This window comes from Armigeres subalbatus, chromosome 2, assembly GCF_024139115.2.
Source record: "Armigeres subalbatus isolate Guangzhou_Male chromosome 2, GZ_Asu_2, whole genome shotgun sequence".
In the NCBI taxonomy this organism is placed as follows: domain Eukaryota; kingdom Metazoa; phylum Arthropoda; class Insecta; order Diptera; family Culicidae; genus Armigeres; species Armigeres subalbatus.
Window position 1 is genome coordinate 219,199,181 of NC_085140.1, and position 17,847 is coordinate 219,217,027.

Here is a 17,847-nt window from a genome sequence, read left to right on the forward strand (position 1 = left end):
GTGACCGGACTGCATGCTTTCCGCAAATGCCAAAGCTGCAATCACATTAACACAATTTTACATACATTGTTTACGTGTATGAATATGCAATCATACTCACCAAGATTTCTAGTAAAAGTTACGTGAATTCACTATACTAACATCACGTAACAATCATCGTTTGTTCAAGACAGATCAGCTGCGTGATTTTTCACGTGAATATGACATGATGATTATTTAGAGTGTCAACCTAGTAGAAAAAAAACTCTGTTATAACTTTTTTGTCGTTTGACAAAATCAATCGCGGTTCCCGGGAGCCTCTTTGTAAAAATTTAAATATTGTAAATGTCATTTATGAGCGACACTGAATGACTGCAGCGATTAAATTTGGGTAAGTGTGGTCCTCCTGCTTCGGAAGGATAGCGCATGATCTGCTTCGGTCGTATAATGTTAGAGTAGGACTACCTAAGCTGCATGTAAAAATAGCAGGGCATATAAATGCAATAAAAAAGCAGGGCATATAAATATAAAATTTCCATTAAAAAAAGTCAAAATGTTCCAAAAATTTTCACGAAAAAAATAATAAGGAGCGATAAAAAATATATGAAAATTTCCATAAAGAAATATAAAAGGCAATAAAACTGAGCACTTTTCCATAGATGACCCCTTCGTTAAAAGCGTTTAAAGTTCATAGAAAATTTTATCAATTTTATTGCTTTTTTATATCTTTGTATGGAAATTTTCTTATTTTTTTATTGCTTTTTATTGATTATTTTGTGGAAAATTTTGAAGGGGAACTGTTTCATTTTCCATCTCACTGAACATTTATTCATCTCATCGCAAAACAGAGAAATCTTTTCGCTTATTTTTGCTAACTTACTCACTGCTGAAAAAATCATAAAAATAAAAAACTAATCAAATTCCTTTTCATTGCTTTGTTTTTGATGAGATGGAAATGGGAGCTATGAGATGAAGTGCCCTAATTGTTTAATGCTAATATTGATTTATTTATGGAAATTTTGTATTTTTTTCTGTGGAACATTTTGATTTCTTTATGGAAAATTCTTCTTTTATATTTCATTTGCAATTTTTGCTTATAAAAGTACTCATTTATTTTTGTTTTGTGGAAAATTCTTGATTGTTTTTGCTTTATTTGTGGAAATTTTATATTTATTTATTGCTCATACCCTGATTTTTTTGTTGGCAATTTTCTATTTTTTATGGAAAATTTCTAATTCTTCATGGAAATTTTATTTTGTTGCCGTTTTCAGTAGGTATGTACTGAAAAAAAAATGTCGTCGAAATCGTTTTGTCGACTACTCAACTCACAATTTTACTCGGTCACTGAGTAGATGGGAGTAAGGTAAATGTAGAGGCATACACTGCACAAAAAATTTACACATAGAAGACTTTAATGTATTCTTTTTTGACTGTAAAGCATTCAATTATGACTTCAAAGTACGCTCTTTCGTGGGAGAATGGAAGTAAAAAAATATGCACAATTACCGTGAAGTAGGTTGGAAGTTGGAAGGTTCATAGAAAAACCCTGATTAATTCACCTAGCGGTGATGGTGCCTTTCTCGTGCAAATAAAAATGGTATTTTGGCCATATATTCGGACCTATAGTCCGATCCGCCCAATTTTCTATACTACACATCAAATTAAATATACACTGTCGTCATGCAACAAGTAAATTTTCAATAAGAAAAAAACAATCAACGTAGGCGCTACCTGAAAAGACTAAATTTTGTTTTGTGTGTCATTGTTGTTATATTGCCTTCGAAAATTTGCTTGCCGAGAGTTTCGTTTTCGGTTCACACTGACAACTAGATTTCGGCTCGGCTTGACACACACATTTTTCGAATCTGTTTCTCCCTCCCAGCTTAATATACGAGAAAGGCAAAACATGTAATGCTCATTTGGGAACATTTACTACTGCATCACGAATTAGAATGATTCTAGGTTTAAAAAAAAAAAGTTATTTGCAAATTTTGCTACTATAAAAAATGCGGTATAAATCTGAGACCATCGTATGTTTCTTATTTCACGCATGAATATAGGATGGTTCTTAATTTCGCTCAAAAGTGGTCCTAATTTCGCTTATGTTCGGAATTGAATATCGTTATGCATTGCATTGCTAAAAATATGCAGATGACGGTATTAGACACCCGTCAGTACCCATTATTTAGTCCGAATAACAAGCCACAAGCCCTAATATTTCGACCATGGATCTGGAATATTGCTTTGATTTTGCTTTATGATTTTTAGTTCACACAAGTCATAATTCCTAATATATCGTTTCCTTCTGTAATATGAACCATATTAGGAAAAAAGGCATTGTATGGGCAATGTTTAGCTGGTGTATTAAAAAAAACTTTCGAGACATCATGTAAGAAAGTCTTAAATTCCGCTATGTTTCACATAGGACATCTTCAAATATGTGCATAAGACATCTTCAATATTACTTACCTACATTACATATCAAAAAAGCTGCTATAGTTTTATCCTTGACTAAGATTAACATAATTTTTCACATCGGATTTGATAGCTATTATAGACACTAACCTATAAAATTTGTCAAGTCAACATGTCGGTGGTATCCTCCAGAAAATTAGATTCTAATGGAATGTACTCTTCGGGTTCTATTCAGTGTAAAACTCGATTCCTCTGCATCATATTGCTTTTGTTTTGTTAGAAAGTTGCAAATGAAACTACGATAACTACCGTGACCTGCCCTAATTCCGCGCCTCGCCTAATACCGTGGTTTTCATAAAAAATCAGAACCTGGTTATCATGGACATCACATTATTTGGTGAAATGTTCAAACATGATATGTTTGAACATTTCACCAATTAATACGATGTCTGATTGATGTTCTGATTTTTGAATGAAGACCACGGTATTAGGCGATGCGCGGAATTAGGGCAGGTCACGGTATTGTCTATCCGGAATAAACTTAGAACGCTTTTTATACCGAAGTTGGGGTTTTCACCAGATACGGGCAAATAACCCAACTTTGGAAGTAGTACGCTGGATTCGCCTAAAGATGCGCTAAACAATGCATCAATTAGTTTGACAGATAAAACTTTGGAAGAAAGTTCGGTTCGGAAGTCCCGACTTTCGAATTCCAAGTTGGTGCTACGCCGACAATACAATAAATGAAATTAGGCACCGTAATTACTCTTATATGCCTAATTTCGCGCACAAAGCTAAAGTCTAAATAAATACAAAATACGCAAAATTTCAAATATAGTAATGACAAATAAACATATCCAACAGAGCATAATGAATACATACTTTTTTTTCCAAAAAGTAGCCAATTTTGCACAGTAAAACCATTTGTTTACTTAGGTTATGTTCTTTGTTTCTGTGCTTAGCACAAGCAAATATGGCGGTCGATGGGAGGACCGAATTGAAATTATTTTATTTGGTGTACTAAACCAGGTTCGTTTTTCAAATTCTTTTGTGAAAAACATTCAACAGTAATAATTTGTAAACGTCCCGATTTTTCAATTTTGACTAATACCCAAAAATAAAAAAAAATAAAAAAAAATCATATTGCGGGAAGTTAAGGCGCGCGCGAAATTAGGGCAAATCACTTTGGCTGGCTTAACAGTCACTTCCCTGAAGTATTGATTCATTTAATTGTTTTATGCTAAGAACGCCAATTCAAGATGGAGAACACAAAAATCCTGCGATTATTGAAACGAAACAGTCAACAACTTATTAGCAAATTAAACTAATCGATTTCTATTTTTTAATTTACAGTTTCAATATGAAGCGCGAAAACGATGAAAATCAGGACAATGAACTGCATCAAGATGAAGACGACAATGATGATACAAACGACAAAAAGCCTGCAAACAAACGATCCCGGAAAGACGAGGAGGAAGTTCGTCTTTTAATTCCCAGCAAGGTACTGATCCTGTTCTTATTTTTTAAACACATTGTAGCCTGGTCAAATCAGGCTGCATTTTTAGACATTGCATATTTATAATACAAACACTTATCAATTCAAGATGGCTGGAGCTATTATCGGAAAAGCAGGACATAACATCCAAAAGCTGCGTACAGAGGTATAGTTGACTATTTATTAAGTTATTATTTTTTTGTTTTTAAATTTAATTTAATACGCTTTAAAAACTTGATTAATCCTAAATTTTATAACATTTGCCATATGAATCCATAATCCAAGTTTATTACACCTAAATCAAGTCAGTTTCTTATAGAGTCGTGTCCTTTGTTATGATTCCTTCTATGTATCTTCACAAATAAATTAATACTAAGTTGTCGATAAAATCCCTCCCTTTCTGGTATCTACATTTGATAGACTCCAATTACCGCGTGCCCAAGATACGTCTAAGTTTAGTTTTGCCGGAAATTAAATTAAATTTAAAAAGATACATTCAACGTACAAACAAGCACATCTCCATGTCTACAGAAACTTAACGAATGTTTTTTCTTCTTTTCCCCGTCTCGGTTGATAAATGTTGCAAACGATGCAATCAACTCCATCTACACACTACGAACCACAAATTGTTTGAACTGACCCGTTGCTACTGTCAATCCAATTAAAAAAAATCACTCCTACGATTTGCGGGTCTGGTCCAATCTCTGTATGCTGAACCTGATGTCGGTCGGTATTGACAATCATCTCTCGGGTAAACTTCAACCTTTTTCAACACATGTGTGCCGCTGACCAAACGAAATCTCCATACACCAAATCTCGATTTAACCTGATTTCGTCTACGATATTTCCATCTGCTTGGAACTTGGATTACAACTCCCACATGAAATTGGTCAATCGGGGATAAAACTAACAATCGATACACCATCTAAAATACCTGCACTTGCGTTCAATCCCAATCTACGCAACCGCTCCTGTCTTACTGTGCCATCACAAATAATCTGGTTATATCGTTGTTTGCACTTGATGCAATTTATAATGTACTGAATTATCTATCAATTTGTCTTCGGATTATCTCAACCAATCTCCAAATGAACTGTGTGCTCTAAAAATCCCATAACAAACAATCAACGTACCATCGATGAATCATAACCCGTATGTATCTATGTGCGTGACTCTGACCCGCTCGGACTATCAACTCCACCCTGGCCCAATCGTCGTTTCTGGCAATACAATCCTCCCATGATGCCCAACCACATCGACACTCCAAACATCGTCGAACACTCGATCCCATGAGCAGTACCAAGCCCAAGTGAATGTAGGCGATTGTACAGGCCCCGAACGGTAAACACCTTTATTTCTTTAATTTAATCCTTTACTATACAACCGAATCTTAAGAGTCTACTAGTAATTAAGTTCTTCGACCGTAAGTGTTACTCGCAGTACATCCACATGCAAATTTGTAACCAACTTATCTTAGACGGTGCCCCACAGTTTGACCATACTTTCAGTAAAAATACGATAGTCATAACACTGCGTGACTGTCGCTGTGTGTAATCGTTACTATTGTTTGCGCCTCAGTGAAGCCGTCTCCTACTAATAGTAATATTCTATGTCCCCGTTAAAGTGTTCGCTCTTCATCTGATACTACAAAAAATCTCTAATTAGATTTCGCAAATTCATTCTTAGTTTCTACTTCCAATAAAATCTAATTATCATCTTTACTCGTTTTGTCATACTTGCAAGCCAGCAGTATTCAAAGCCTTTTGTTGTCTCCTCAGAACGTTTTGCTAATGTACGAACATACCAGTTTTGTTTTGCAAAAATCATCGTCCACCTGACACGTGTTTTGTTGTATCTATTCTTTGAGTGCGTGATTCACATTAATATACCTAATTCCTATTATACTTCTAATAGATGTCAAAAGTTAGTAAAAATAATATTACCGTAAATGATAATTTTAATGTTAAAATACACAATCCTCACAAGCAACAATTAAAAAAAACTTATTTGTGTTAACGCTTTTATTGAAATAAAACACGCTGCACTGAATGAAATAGAAAATTTCTAGTAGGTAGTTTTACAGAAGCAATATATTTTGTGAGCAAACGCAAAACATGATTCGGTATGACACTCAAAAGCTCCATTTCCATTCCCGGTAGAGGAAAATTCTTAGTTAATGACTATTTTGATCTCGCGCCAACTTTTCTCTATCACCTTCCCTTTGTTGGTTGAATTCGTCCAATAAAAAGTGCTGCTGGTGGCGCAAGTCAGAACTGGAACAAACTAACATCATAATTTAAAGTCAACTAGAATGTTATTTCTGGAAACTGGGAAATTTAATTTGTTCAAGGCAATAAAAGAAAAACAGTTCTCGCGTAGAGTAACCCAGTGTTGTTTGTCATTCTTGTCGTTAATGGAAGTGTTGGTTGTATTTTTACAGTGTTCTCACCATCGGCGGCGACATGGAAACAATTACCAAGGTGGTTAAGGACGTCATGAAGCATCTGGATAAGGTAGGTGTTTACTTCAAAACTGTATTGTGTTGCATGATTTTGAGCATTCGACTAGCTTGGCAGTAAATAAATTTTCCATGTTCAATACTCCCCAAACGGTATATAAAGAGCACAAATATAGGAGCGTGAATCGCCATCTATTGATATCGCGTGCTTCGTAATTACCAGTTGAAATTTTCATAAAGTGCATGCTGATGATGGCGACTGTATGTCTGTACACATGTGCTATTGTTACGCCCGTTCCACCGTTCATGTTCTTTGCGCTTGTTCTATGCGACGAAGTTTTGTTCATTTCCATGATTTTTTCATGACTTTTCACGATAAAATGTGTAGCTCTAGCGTGCGACAATCAAGCAGCACTATCGTAGCGCCTAGAGTCCTAGGTCAGCTATCATTTGTGTCTGCCTCAGTTGCTCCATATGTGGCTGTTTTTATTCGTAGGCATATTTCTTTGTACTTCTATTAGTAATTTAATACTGACCATCATTATTGATGGAGTCACATATGTGTACAATATGATATATAGAAATAAATATTAGTTTATTATGTGTTTGTATCCTTCAATTTACTAATGATATATGCCCCTATTATGGGCATTAATTTTTAATTAACGCATTTTTTTCAAAGCTGAAAACTGATATATAATAGCTCTCTATAAAATTAAAAATTATTTCAAGAATATAGTTGAATGCCTTTTTGGTAAAAACGCACTGATGAATTAAAAGATTAATAATGTTGAATTTATGTTTTTATTCACAGCCTGGAGAAAATGAGTACGAACTGCGAATTTTGGTTCACCAGAGTTTGGCGGGATGCGTTATCGGTCGAGGTGGCACCAAAATCAAGGAACTGAAAGACGTAAGTATTGCCTTATTTCAATATCGAATCATGGTTTAAACTAATGCCAAATACGTATTAGATATGTTTAACCCATTTTGATATCAATATTTGTGGTTGAAAAAACACTTGAACCGTGACTAGCATACATGTCGCCATTTAATATAAAGTGGTTCACGATGTCAAGGATGTTATCATCGATCATTTAGTAATCTGCGTTCGATCATTTAGTAGGTAGTTTGTTCATTCCAGAGGCTAAATTTCAAAATGTGCCATACAACACATTTTGTAATTGAACCTCTGTAATAAAGTGTTGACAAACTACTAAATGCTCGATCGCAGATTACTAATTGATCGGTAACATCCTTGACGACCGTTATTGTGGGTATAATCAGGAGCCGTACACTAATTACGTAAGCATTTTTTTCTGGGTTTTTCAACCCGAGTAAGATTTTTAGTAGGGGGAATGACGGCTTTGGCAGGTTTTGTTCTATTATTGGCAGGGGGCTTTTTATGACTGACTACGCTCAAATTTGGCCTAAACATTCTTTGCATATCAAAGAATATTGTGGCCAAATTTCATAAAATTTGGTCGACAAAAACCCCCTGCCAATAATAGAACAAAACCAGCCAAAGCCGTCTTTCCCCCTATGTTAGTTGGGAAGGAAATATATTGGAAATCGCCTTGGCAAGCGACTAATTATTTCTTTTGAACGACGCCATATTCATGATGATACAAAAACGGAAAAGCAACGCGTGTTTTACGACGACTAAGGGCCGATGTCCACGTAGCGGTTTTTTACGCTCTCGTGTGCATTACCCATTTGATGCTGGGTACCTCGCGTGATCGCGGCTTGCACGCAGAGTAAAAAACCGCTTCGTGGACATCGACCCTAAAACACGCACTGCACAACGCTTGCTCGATGGCTAATCCGAAAAAACACGCACTGAACTGATTAACTTTATTACCGGCCGCGCAATGCAGAACACAATATTTCGGCAGATCGCGCGATCGTTCTGCTGTCCGAAACAAGAGAAAACACGCACTGAACTCCACACTTTTTGCAACTTAGCATTACCCGATTTACTCGCAACAAGTTGCATTCGATGGGGAATACGGTCCCATTGTTTGCAATTGAAATTTCTCCCAATCGGACATTGCATTTCGGAATTATTGAAAAATCATTGTTTTTTTTCCCAAAGGTCTCCCCCTTAGAAAAAAAAATCAAAATCGATTTTTTTTGACAAAATTGGTGGCAATGCATAGTATTTAATGCAAAAACATGCAAAATGATAGAAAATATGTGATCTATTTTGTGCTTTTTTTTCTATTAAAGTGCTTTTTTGACCTTTCTTATGAAATTTTTCCAATACATTTTAGGATGCACTAGAAAGGCATCATCACCGCTAGGTGGATTAATCTGTTTTTTTTTTCTATATAATAATCTTGACAATCACATTGGTCCATGTAGCAGACAAGCCGAAAACAGCAGAGATAGAAAAAAATAGTTCTACAAAGTTGCTCCTAACAGTAAGGGGCTTAGGGGCTTATTGGGGTTTTCATAAAAGTTAGGGTGGGCCACATTAAAAAAAAAAGAAATAAAAAGCAGAGATACGGGTGTAAAATGTTCGGAAAAGTTGTAGTTCAGCCAGTTTCCAAGAATTTTGTTAAAGAAAATATTTCTCGAGCGCTTAAGGACATAGTTGGAAGAGTACCACGATGACAGTCAATGTGGCACCGGACCTTCCACGGGTCACAAAATGTTTCGGAGTTATAGATGGGAGTACTGGGGTAATTACCCGTCCCGGAAAAGTGGCAACTGCCTGATGGAGCCAAAAACACATCTTTCGACGTGTCAAACTTCATGATTTTGCAAAAAAGTCTAAAGGAATGTCTCCTGATGGTATTTAGTCCATCTGGTCACATTCCGGGACACCCTAGAAGGCTGGTTCACTGAGGGAAGTGGCCGCTTTCTGATCACTTCTAAAACCTGGCTTGCGACGTGTTAAACTTCATGATTTTGCAATTCAAGTCTGGAATGTGTTCTGAGGGTATTTGGTTACGGAGTTTCGACAACGGCAACGTCAACGGACACGAGTGGGAATCTAGATGAATGTAATGCATCAAGCTCAAAGTTGTGTCATTCCACTCTTTGAGTAAAACCGGATGACAACATCCTGCAATGGGTGGGCTAATGTATTCCGTTTAAAAAAACCGTGACAGGTCTCAGGGCACGCCGTCCCAATCCAGCCATCTGACTCACCCAAACCAGATGGGAGCAGGACCAGTTGATTTCTTCTTGGCTTACACCGATCCAACACCCGCATGGCCTCAATGCATCAGCTAAGATAACAATGGCATCAAATAGGCTGCTATTCCAACTGGGTTCGCGGGCAGCCCTAAGCGGGACCCAACTTGAATAAAACTTAACCAATCAACAAAGCAACGGAAATGAACCCCTTCTCAAGAAAAGCTTTGTAGAGGTTTTCATACAAAGCATCATGTGTGAAAAAGATGTAGCTGAAGGAGACGGGTGTGCCAGAAGCCAGCATGCAGCAACACAATACGGTGGAGATAGGATCGATCGACCTCCTGCCGAGATTGACTGTCGCTATAGTGCAACTCGATGACATTAATGACTTCACCAATGGATGGGGCAATATGATCAAAATTAGTAAACGGAAAGTTGGCTGGACAATACCAACCAACGGTAATCGTCACACAGTGGTGCGTGAACTTTCGTGAAATTTATCGTGAACTTTTTTTTACCACTTTAGTGTTGTTTTTTAAAATCGGTGTCCTCGGGAATAAATTTTACAAAAATAAGTCGAATAGAATGACGAAAAGTTATAGTTCCAATTTTTGACACAGGTGGCTTTGCAAAATGTAACTTCTTCAATAAACGATTTTTAAATAAGGTGTATTTGGCAAAATTGTAGTGTAACCTATTATTTATTTTTAGGCTGGAGACACCGAGCCGAGTGTCTATCTATCATCATTTTTGAAAGAGGGAAGCCCATATGGCATATTGTGTTGGGTACCTCGAGGCCATTTGGCAAAATCATTGAAAAGATGTATCAAGTACAGTAACGACCGTTTTGCATAATGCCCACAACAAAAAAAAACATATTAATCCACCTAGCGGCGCTGGTGCATAATAATACTGAAAATATGAATGAGTGTTTTTTAGCTTGTTTTGTGCATAAAAAATAGTATTTTGGCCATAACTTCTGATCCCATTGTCCGATCTGACCAATTTCCAATAGCAAAAAATGGGACAGGATTCCCCGTCGAAAGTTGCTAGTAATTCGGACAATGCTGAGTTCCAAAAGTGTGTCTCCAAAATTTTGTACACATATAAACACACACACACATAACAGACATCACCTCAATTCGTCCAGCTAAGTCTATTGGTATATAACACTATGTATGGGACTCCGAGCCTTCTATCAAAAGTTCGGTTTTGGAGCTATCATTAGCTTTTACGTATACTTAGCATGAGAGGAAGCTATATATATTTTTCTGAGTTTGAATATGTTTTTAAAATGCAAGTTGTTTCTAAAATGCATTCAGTATATTTTCTTGTGGATGGACGTCACCTAAGACGAACCCTCCTCCCTCCCCCTGTCACAAACTGTCACAAAACTCGGACCCCCTCCCCACCCTCAAACCTTGGACGTAATTTTTGAACGGGCCCCCTTCTTTAAAAGTACGCATTTGCGCGGAATATAGCAAAATAGTAGATACCCTGTTTTTAAAGTGGGCAAAGAATGCATTCGGCAGGGAAAAGTCGAAGCGTATATGATTTTTTTTACGCATGCGATCGGAATAAGACAAATAAGCAGGTGATTCCATCTTTTAAAGCACACAATTCTTCCTTATAACGCAAAAGACCACACGCATTTGCTTGGAAGTATTCTAATGAGTAGATCATTCCTCCATTCGAAGCACGCATTTGCCCGTAAAATGGCAAGAGTCAGTGACTACTTCTTTAAATCACCATTTGTCAGGAATAGAGCAAAGTAGTAGATTATTTCTTCATTTAAATCACGAATTTACTCAAAATTGGGCGAAAAAAGAAAATTACCGTGGAAGCACCATATTTGACGCAGGTCCAAACTTGGTGCACTTTCATATCAAATGATTCATAAAACTTATTTTCGCCAAAAATATATCAACGAATCAAGATAGATGGCTTTATTTGGGGCCCTCCTTAGCCGTGCGGTAAGACGCGCGGCTACAAAGCAAGACCATGCTGAGGGTGGCTGGGTTCGATTCCCGGTGCCGGTCTAGGCAATTTTCGGATTGGAAATTGTCTCGACTTCCCTGGGCATAAAAGTATCATCGTGTTAGCCTCATGATATACGAATGCAAAAATGGTAACTTGGCTTAGAAACCTCGCAGTTAATAACTGTGGAAGTGCAGAATGAACACTAAGCTGCGAGGCGGCTCTGTCCCAGTGTGGGGATGTAATGCCAGTAAGAAGAAGAAGAAGAAGAAGGCTTTATTTGCTCTTCTTCTTTGCATATATGGCATGAAAAGCATATTATTGATGAAGAATCAACGTATTCGAATAACATATATGGAGGTCATACTCACAATGCGTCAAATTCTCGCTTTCTTAGCCACAATGCTAAGGACCACATTATCATTTTTTCGCTTAAATTTACTTTTGTGAGAATCTTTGACTTTGACTACAAACAGCTGAGCATAATGAGTAAGCTTTCTCTTTTAAGCTAAACATTCCAATATTTGAACGCATTTTTCATCCCAGAATGTTCTGCGTCAAATTAGCCTCACAATGCATTGTGATGTTCCTAATTAGTCTTATCAGACGCATAGACAAGGCAGTACTTATAAGCCTCAATAATACTCTTAGGAAAAACAATATGCATTCATTTAGTTTTAACTAACTCTCTATCACTTGGAATATTAGTCAACATTGGATTATCCCACTAAGTGGCCAGCCCATGATAGTATGCCTTATACTGTCTTCGATTTTGATGCGTTTATAAGTTTATTGATAAAATTTATATAGACGGGCAGCTCATATTTTTGAGATATATCTGCCGGTCACGTAACATTTGCATATTGGTAGCTTCATTGTGGTTCTAATAGGGTTCATATACAGGTTGCGTTTTTTGTATCCTCATCAGTTTATAGATTCAAAATTGCAGATTATCAAAGAAAGTGATGTTTTTATTACAAATACAAGAGACCATGGTAGGCTGGTTACGTAATGAAATGTCAAAATTAATTCTCCCGTGAATATATGTTTCGACATTACACCTAATTGAAAAGCATTTTGTTGATGTGCAGGGTACATGAAACTAACAAAACACTTACATACCACATAGCATAACTTGCACAACAACTGAACAAAAATACATAAAATGCCGCTTTGTGAAATGAATTAACTTGATATTTTATACCGTGCAAAGTTCTATTACACTGTCATTATGTAATAAAAAATATGGCGTTTAATTGATTGAGTTTTTATGAAGTTTCAAAGTGCGTCAAGTTAGGAACAACTTTGCGTCAAATAAGGAACATGGTAAAATTAGTGCGTCAAGTTGGGCACCTCAAGTACTTTTTTTTTTATTTCTTTATTTGAGTGATGCACCTCAAGTACCGCATAAAACAGATTGAAAAACTTAGAAATAAACTTATATTTCGAAGTTTCATTATTTGTACACATTCTATAATAGTAGAAAGCTCGTTATGCAGAATATTCGAATCCATTTCGCAATTATTTTTTAAATAATGTTTATTTTTGAAATTTTCTTAACTGCATCAAATATGGTGCCTCCACGGTACTCCTTAATAGCACGCATATGCCTGTAGTTTTCACAATTCTTTTAATTTTTATGCCAAATGTTCATTATGTCAAATGACCGTTATCCAAATGGCCCTTGAGTAATTATGCCTAGACAATTTTATAGTGTGCAGTGTATGGAGTACCTAATGAATTAAAAGTGTTTCAACACGCGCATGTTTGTGCAAGCTCTTGCTAATAATTTGAGGCTATGTGGTTGCACAAACATGTTCAGCGTCAGGATACGGTGAAAAAATGGTAAGCCGTTCTTGATAACCTACACACAATAAATCGCAGATTTCTGTGAAATTTCACCGAAATCTCAACAGCAGAACTGTTCGGTGAATAATTTTACAGATTTTCGGTAGTTTTGACAGTTGAACAAAGGGAAAATCGCAGAAAATTTGGTGAAATAATTACCGAACAATTCTGCTGTTGAGATTTCGGTTTAATTAATTCGATTTAATTTGGTTCGATTAATTTTGAGCACCCCTAAATCATGTCACATTCAGCTCAAATTTTGCATAGAGGGATATTTTCGGCTACGAAAACGTTTGCGTATCGTCCGGTCTTAAAATTCAATGAAATTCTGAAAAATTCCAAAAATGTTCTAAGAAAAAAATAGTAGTTTGTGCAACAAGTCGCAAAAAGATGATTTTTTCAGCACGAGTTGTACGTTTATCAAACGAGGCTTGCCGAGTTGGATAAATACTACGAGTGCTGAAAAAATCGAGTTTTGCAACGAGTTGCACACGCTATTTTTTGCAATGACGAAAAAAGGGCTTTAATGTGATAAATCTGTTCCAAAATGGTACAATTGTAATTACTTCACATGATCAATGTTGCCAAAATGTCATGCTGCTGTAGAAAACAAGCAAATCCAATGTTATCATGCCACATTGTATGCTCGACAGACCATAAAGCGATTGGTAAACCTGCTTTTAGAGAATTTGATGTCATGTCCATTAAATTATTTCATTAATTACGAGACACGGAGAATACACTGTTTGAACACTCACCCAAGTTAATTGAGCTTAATCTGGTCATAGGATTATTGTTCTTATGCTGGTCTTTCATTATAGCACCCAATTGAGTGCTATAATGGACATTATGCAACCCATTTGAGTTGCATAATGTTCATTAAAGTACCCATTTCATCGGTATGGAAAAGTAGGCCATTCTATCACTCAAACGCCAACTGTAAACCAGATATTATGATCAGGAATTGCAAAAAAGATTTTTTTTTAAATTTTTTTGTTTGAAGTAACATCAGATCTCGATGTTTAATGCATTTTTAAGTAATTTGGCATCAAAAACAAAAATTTTATTTTCGACTTTTCCTTTGGGCCTCCCCTTGGAAAAGTTTTGATGGGTATAAATTTTAAAACTTTAAAACTAAAACAAAGCTGGGGTCATATTTTGGGGTAATGAAACTTGTGAGCAATGTCGTTTTTTGAAATTCGAAAACGTTTTTTTTTTATTGGCACCAGAGAGGCGAGGATAGAAAGCCGGGGAGCTACTCCTACAACCCGAGCGTAAAAGGACGCCCAGTTTGAGAGTGTGTGACCATCTGTGAGGCTAAGGGTCTAGAGTAAAACATGGGAAGTCTGTGCGGTGACGAACCGGTTGCAATTCTTTCATGAGCGTGTGACGGTACTATGCCGAGGAAGGCTTGACTGCGGAATTGCAGGCCACAGATATACTAGTGGAGCGAGCAATTTTGCAACCTTAGATCAACTTGCCTCAGGGCTAGAAGAAGACTGCAAAATGCACACACAGCGGAAGTAAGAGAGAAACGCATCGAGCTATTAGGCTATCCATGAGGACAATCACTGATGGGACTGACAATTGAAATAAAAAAAAGTGTGTATGCAGCTGAAGGTAACTCACTGGTAGTGTTAATCGCACCTAACTTTTTTTTTTGGATCGTTGTGTCACTCCGGTCTAAAGCTGTCAGAGAATCCAAGTCAACAAAAATCATCAGCTGATCGCAGCTGTCTTATGGATTGTCAAAGAGAGTAAGGAAACCTGCTTCGACAAACTGTGCCAGAGCGCCATCCCATGGAGAGACGCTATTGGGTGGTGATGGCCAAAACAAGAAGAGCATTGGCTCCTCCCTTGCGATGTCCAATTAGGCTATCCATGAGGACATTCAGCGATGGGACTGACAATCGAAATCAAAACAAAGTGTGTATGCAGTTGAACGGAACTCACTTCTGGTGTGAACCGCGCTTAACAATTTCCTTTTGGTTTGTTCTGTGAGTCCGGTCAGAATCTGTCAAAAAATCTATTATGTTCTTGTATAACCGTCTACTAAAAGGTTAAACTATTTGACTCCGTGGGTATTCTGTCTTCAATAGTAAAAGCAAACACGACTATTCTCTTTGCAGTCACAGATCGAACTGAATACTTTATTACATCTTCTCACTTTGAAACACAGATGGGTTTTTCTGTTCACTCGAGAGCATTAGTTCAACTAATCGAATGCGTATTGCGTAGTACGCTACAAAATCAAGGTAAACAAAAATCGTCAGCTGATCGCAGCTGTCTTATGGATTGCCTTATGGGGCTGAATACGGTAATTTAAGTATTATTCCCGCACCACGGCCCAACCCGTTGGCCGCCAGCAGCGAGGGTAGGTGCAGACGACGAAGACGGTGGCAAAGTCTCTCAATGTGAATCAGCCGTGGTTGTTCTCGTTTGTCAGCTTGGAGCACTAAACTATTCAATAGTAGTCGATTCAAACTCATTCTTTTGGCCAACCTGAGCACTCATATCTACATTGAGATCTCTTTCAAAGTTTTTTCAGTAGTTACACCAAAGTCGTTTTTTACGCCGGTAGATTTTATCAATTTCTCGGTCCCATTTAATTTCCACAACACTTTGAATAAAATCATATTTCTTTCGATTTTTTGTTGTTTTACATTAATTTTATGTAAAATTTTTATGATTATTTTAGTTTTCTCCATCTATTGCATCACTGGGGCAATAACAAGCCTGTTTAATAGTAAACAAATCTAAAGACAAGATACTAGCAAAAATAAACCGCGTAAAAAGCGACTCAGGTGTTAGCTCTGGACCTTGTGCAATTATTGTGTGACTTTCAAAGCAGCCTAATATTGATTGAGCTGCATATTTTTACAATCCTCTACATGAATATCTACACAAATGAATGTGTATTGTAGATGGATCATTTAAAGACAAATTATATTCGTTTCATTCTTTTACGGAAATTCTCAAAAGCGTAATTAGTAGGAGCTAGCGTATAGTGTGTTACTGATAAATCTTACTACAGCGCCCATCGAAATGTCTAAGTTCCTAAAGTTATAAGCACGAGCACATATTGAAAATGCCTCGGACTGAAAATTTCGTTGATGAAGAGTTAAAAAACACATATTGAAAATGATAACAAAATGTAATTTGGTTTCAAATCAATAGGTTGCTCTATATGTAATATCGTGAAATATTAAATACTACTACATAGTTGGATTATAGTTGAGAATTTGCACAATTAAATTTTTGCAACAACAACTGTTTGAAAGGATTTGAAAACATAGCTGTGCAAACAAGTGAATGTAAATTACGATAACATTTTCCGCTTTAATCATTTGCATCCGTGTAGCCATTGGCGTGCAAGCCATAGTCAACGGACTGCTGCACGAGTAATAAATACATGTTCTCATGCATGCAACATCTGTAGGCTTCGTCGATCAAACGCTCCTGCACAGTTATTCGTTGGTTACGCTGTAATTATACCAATTGTGTCCTAAATTCCAGGAAGGAAGCAATTATGTCAACCACAAAGTCGACTCTTTTTTTATTAGGTAAAAGTTTTTTCTTTCTTTTTTGTGATAGAGACTCACAGAAGTGTTTAAAAATAGTATAACACATTTTGTCAAGCATCTTCAGGGTGTCCTTGTTGTAACAGCGTTGAAAAAGTGGCATTTGCTGCGATCGTCTCGATTCGTTGATCAAGAAAACACCCGGCCTAATGATAGCTGATACAGCTGCATCTGTTCATCATCGTATTGCATTGTACAGACACAGATGATGATACCATCTAGTGATGACGATCTCAGAATTTAAAAGAATCAATCCAGCTATTGTTGGCCTGTACTTTTCTAGCAATCAATAACATCGCCTAATGCCTAATTGAAAGCAAAAATATCGCAGGATAAAATTAATTAGTAAAATCATACTTTTTATTAAATACGAATATTAAATATTAAATCTCAATAACATGTATGTTATTCTTATAATACTTTTCCATATAAAAGTAGTAGATATGATATTAAATCGTTTCTTACCATGATAGTTTTCAAGCTTGTGTTAGTCTCATTTTTCTGTATCCTCTCTTGCTGTATAGAAAAGGGGACCTAATGATCAGGCTTGTATAGCAGTGTGCAAAGGAAGTCAGCAGGAACATGAGTGTGAGAGCGAACGCATTTCGAGTTTGCGCACCCGCTTTCATCATGCTGTACACCTTTTTCCTTATTCAGTTTTCATGTGGCTTTGATCCTTGTTACATAGTGTTGAATCCTAAAAGCCACTCTTCGGCTCTTATAATTATTACTACAGAGATGTGGATAGTGAAAAATTTTCTACGAAAATTGTTAAGTTTTCCCGATGTGGTATTATAGGCAAAAGCTCGTTTATATTCCCTGAATTGTGCAGAATGATTGTCAAGGAGGAGAGTGAGAATAGTGCAGTCGAACACTTTTCAATAATTGATTGGATAAGCAGTGAATATCCTTTCGAGACAAAGAAAAATCGAATTTTCTCATCAAAAGGA

The 17,847-nt window shown here is 36.7% G+C and overlaps 1 protein-coding gene across 4 annotated transcripts in view; it reads left to right on the plus strand.

Annotated features, from left to right (window-relative positions):
• The window catches only part of LOC134211681 (heterogeneous nuclear ribonucleoprotein K), a 78,411-nt gene that overhangs the window by 48,140 nt on the left and 12,424 nt on the right, over positions 1–17,847 (plus strand). For 3 of the 4 annotated variants that reach the window (XM_062688807.1, XM_062688808.1, XM_062688809.1), the window contains exons 2-6: positions 3,748–3,895; positions 3,999–4,055; positions 5,187–5,230; positions 6,330–6,402; positions 7,162–7,260. In XM_062688807.1, the coding sequence (XP_062544791.1) occupies positions 3,755–3,895; positions 3,999–4,055; positions 5,187–5,230; positions 6,330–6,402; positions 7,162–7,260 (414 nt within the window). In that variant the 5' untranslated portion in view covers positions 3,748–3,754. Of the gene's footprint in view, positions 1–3,747; positions 3,896–3,998; positions 4,056–5,186; positions 5,231–6,329; positions 6,403–7,161; positions 7,261–17,847 lie in introns of those variants that run through there. The other variant, XM_062688810.1, reaches the window with a different exon arrangement.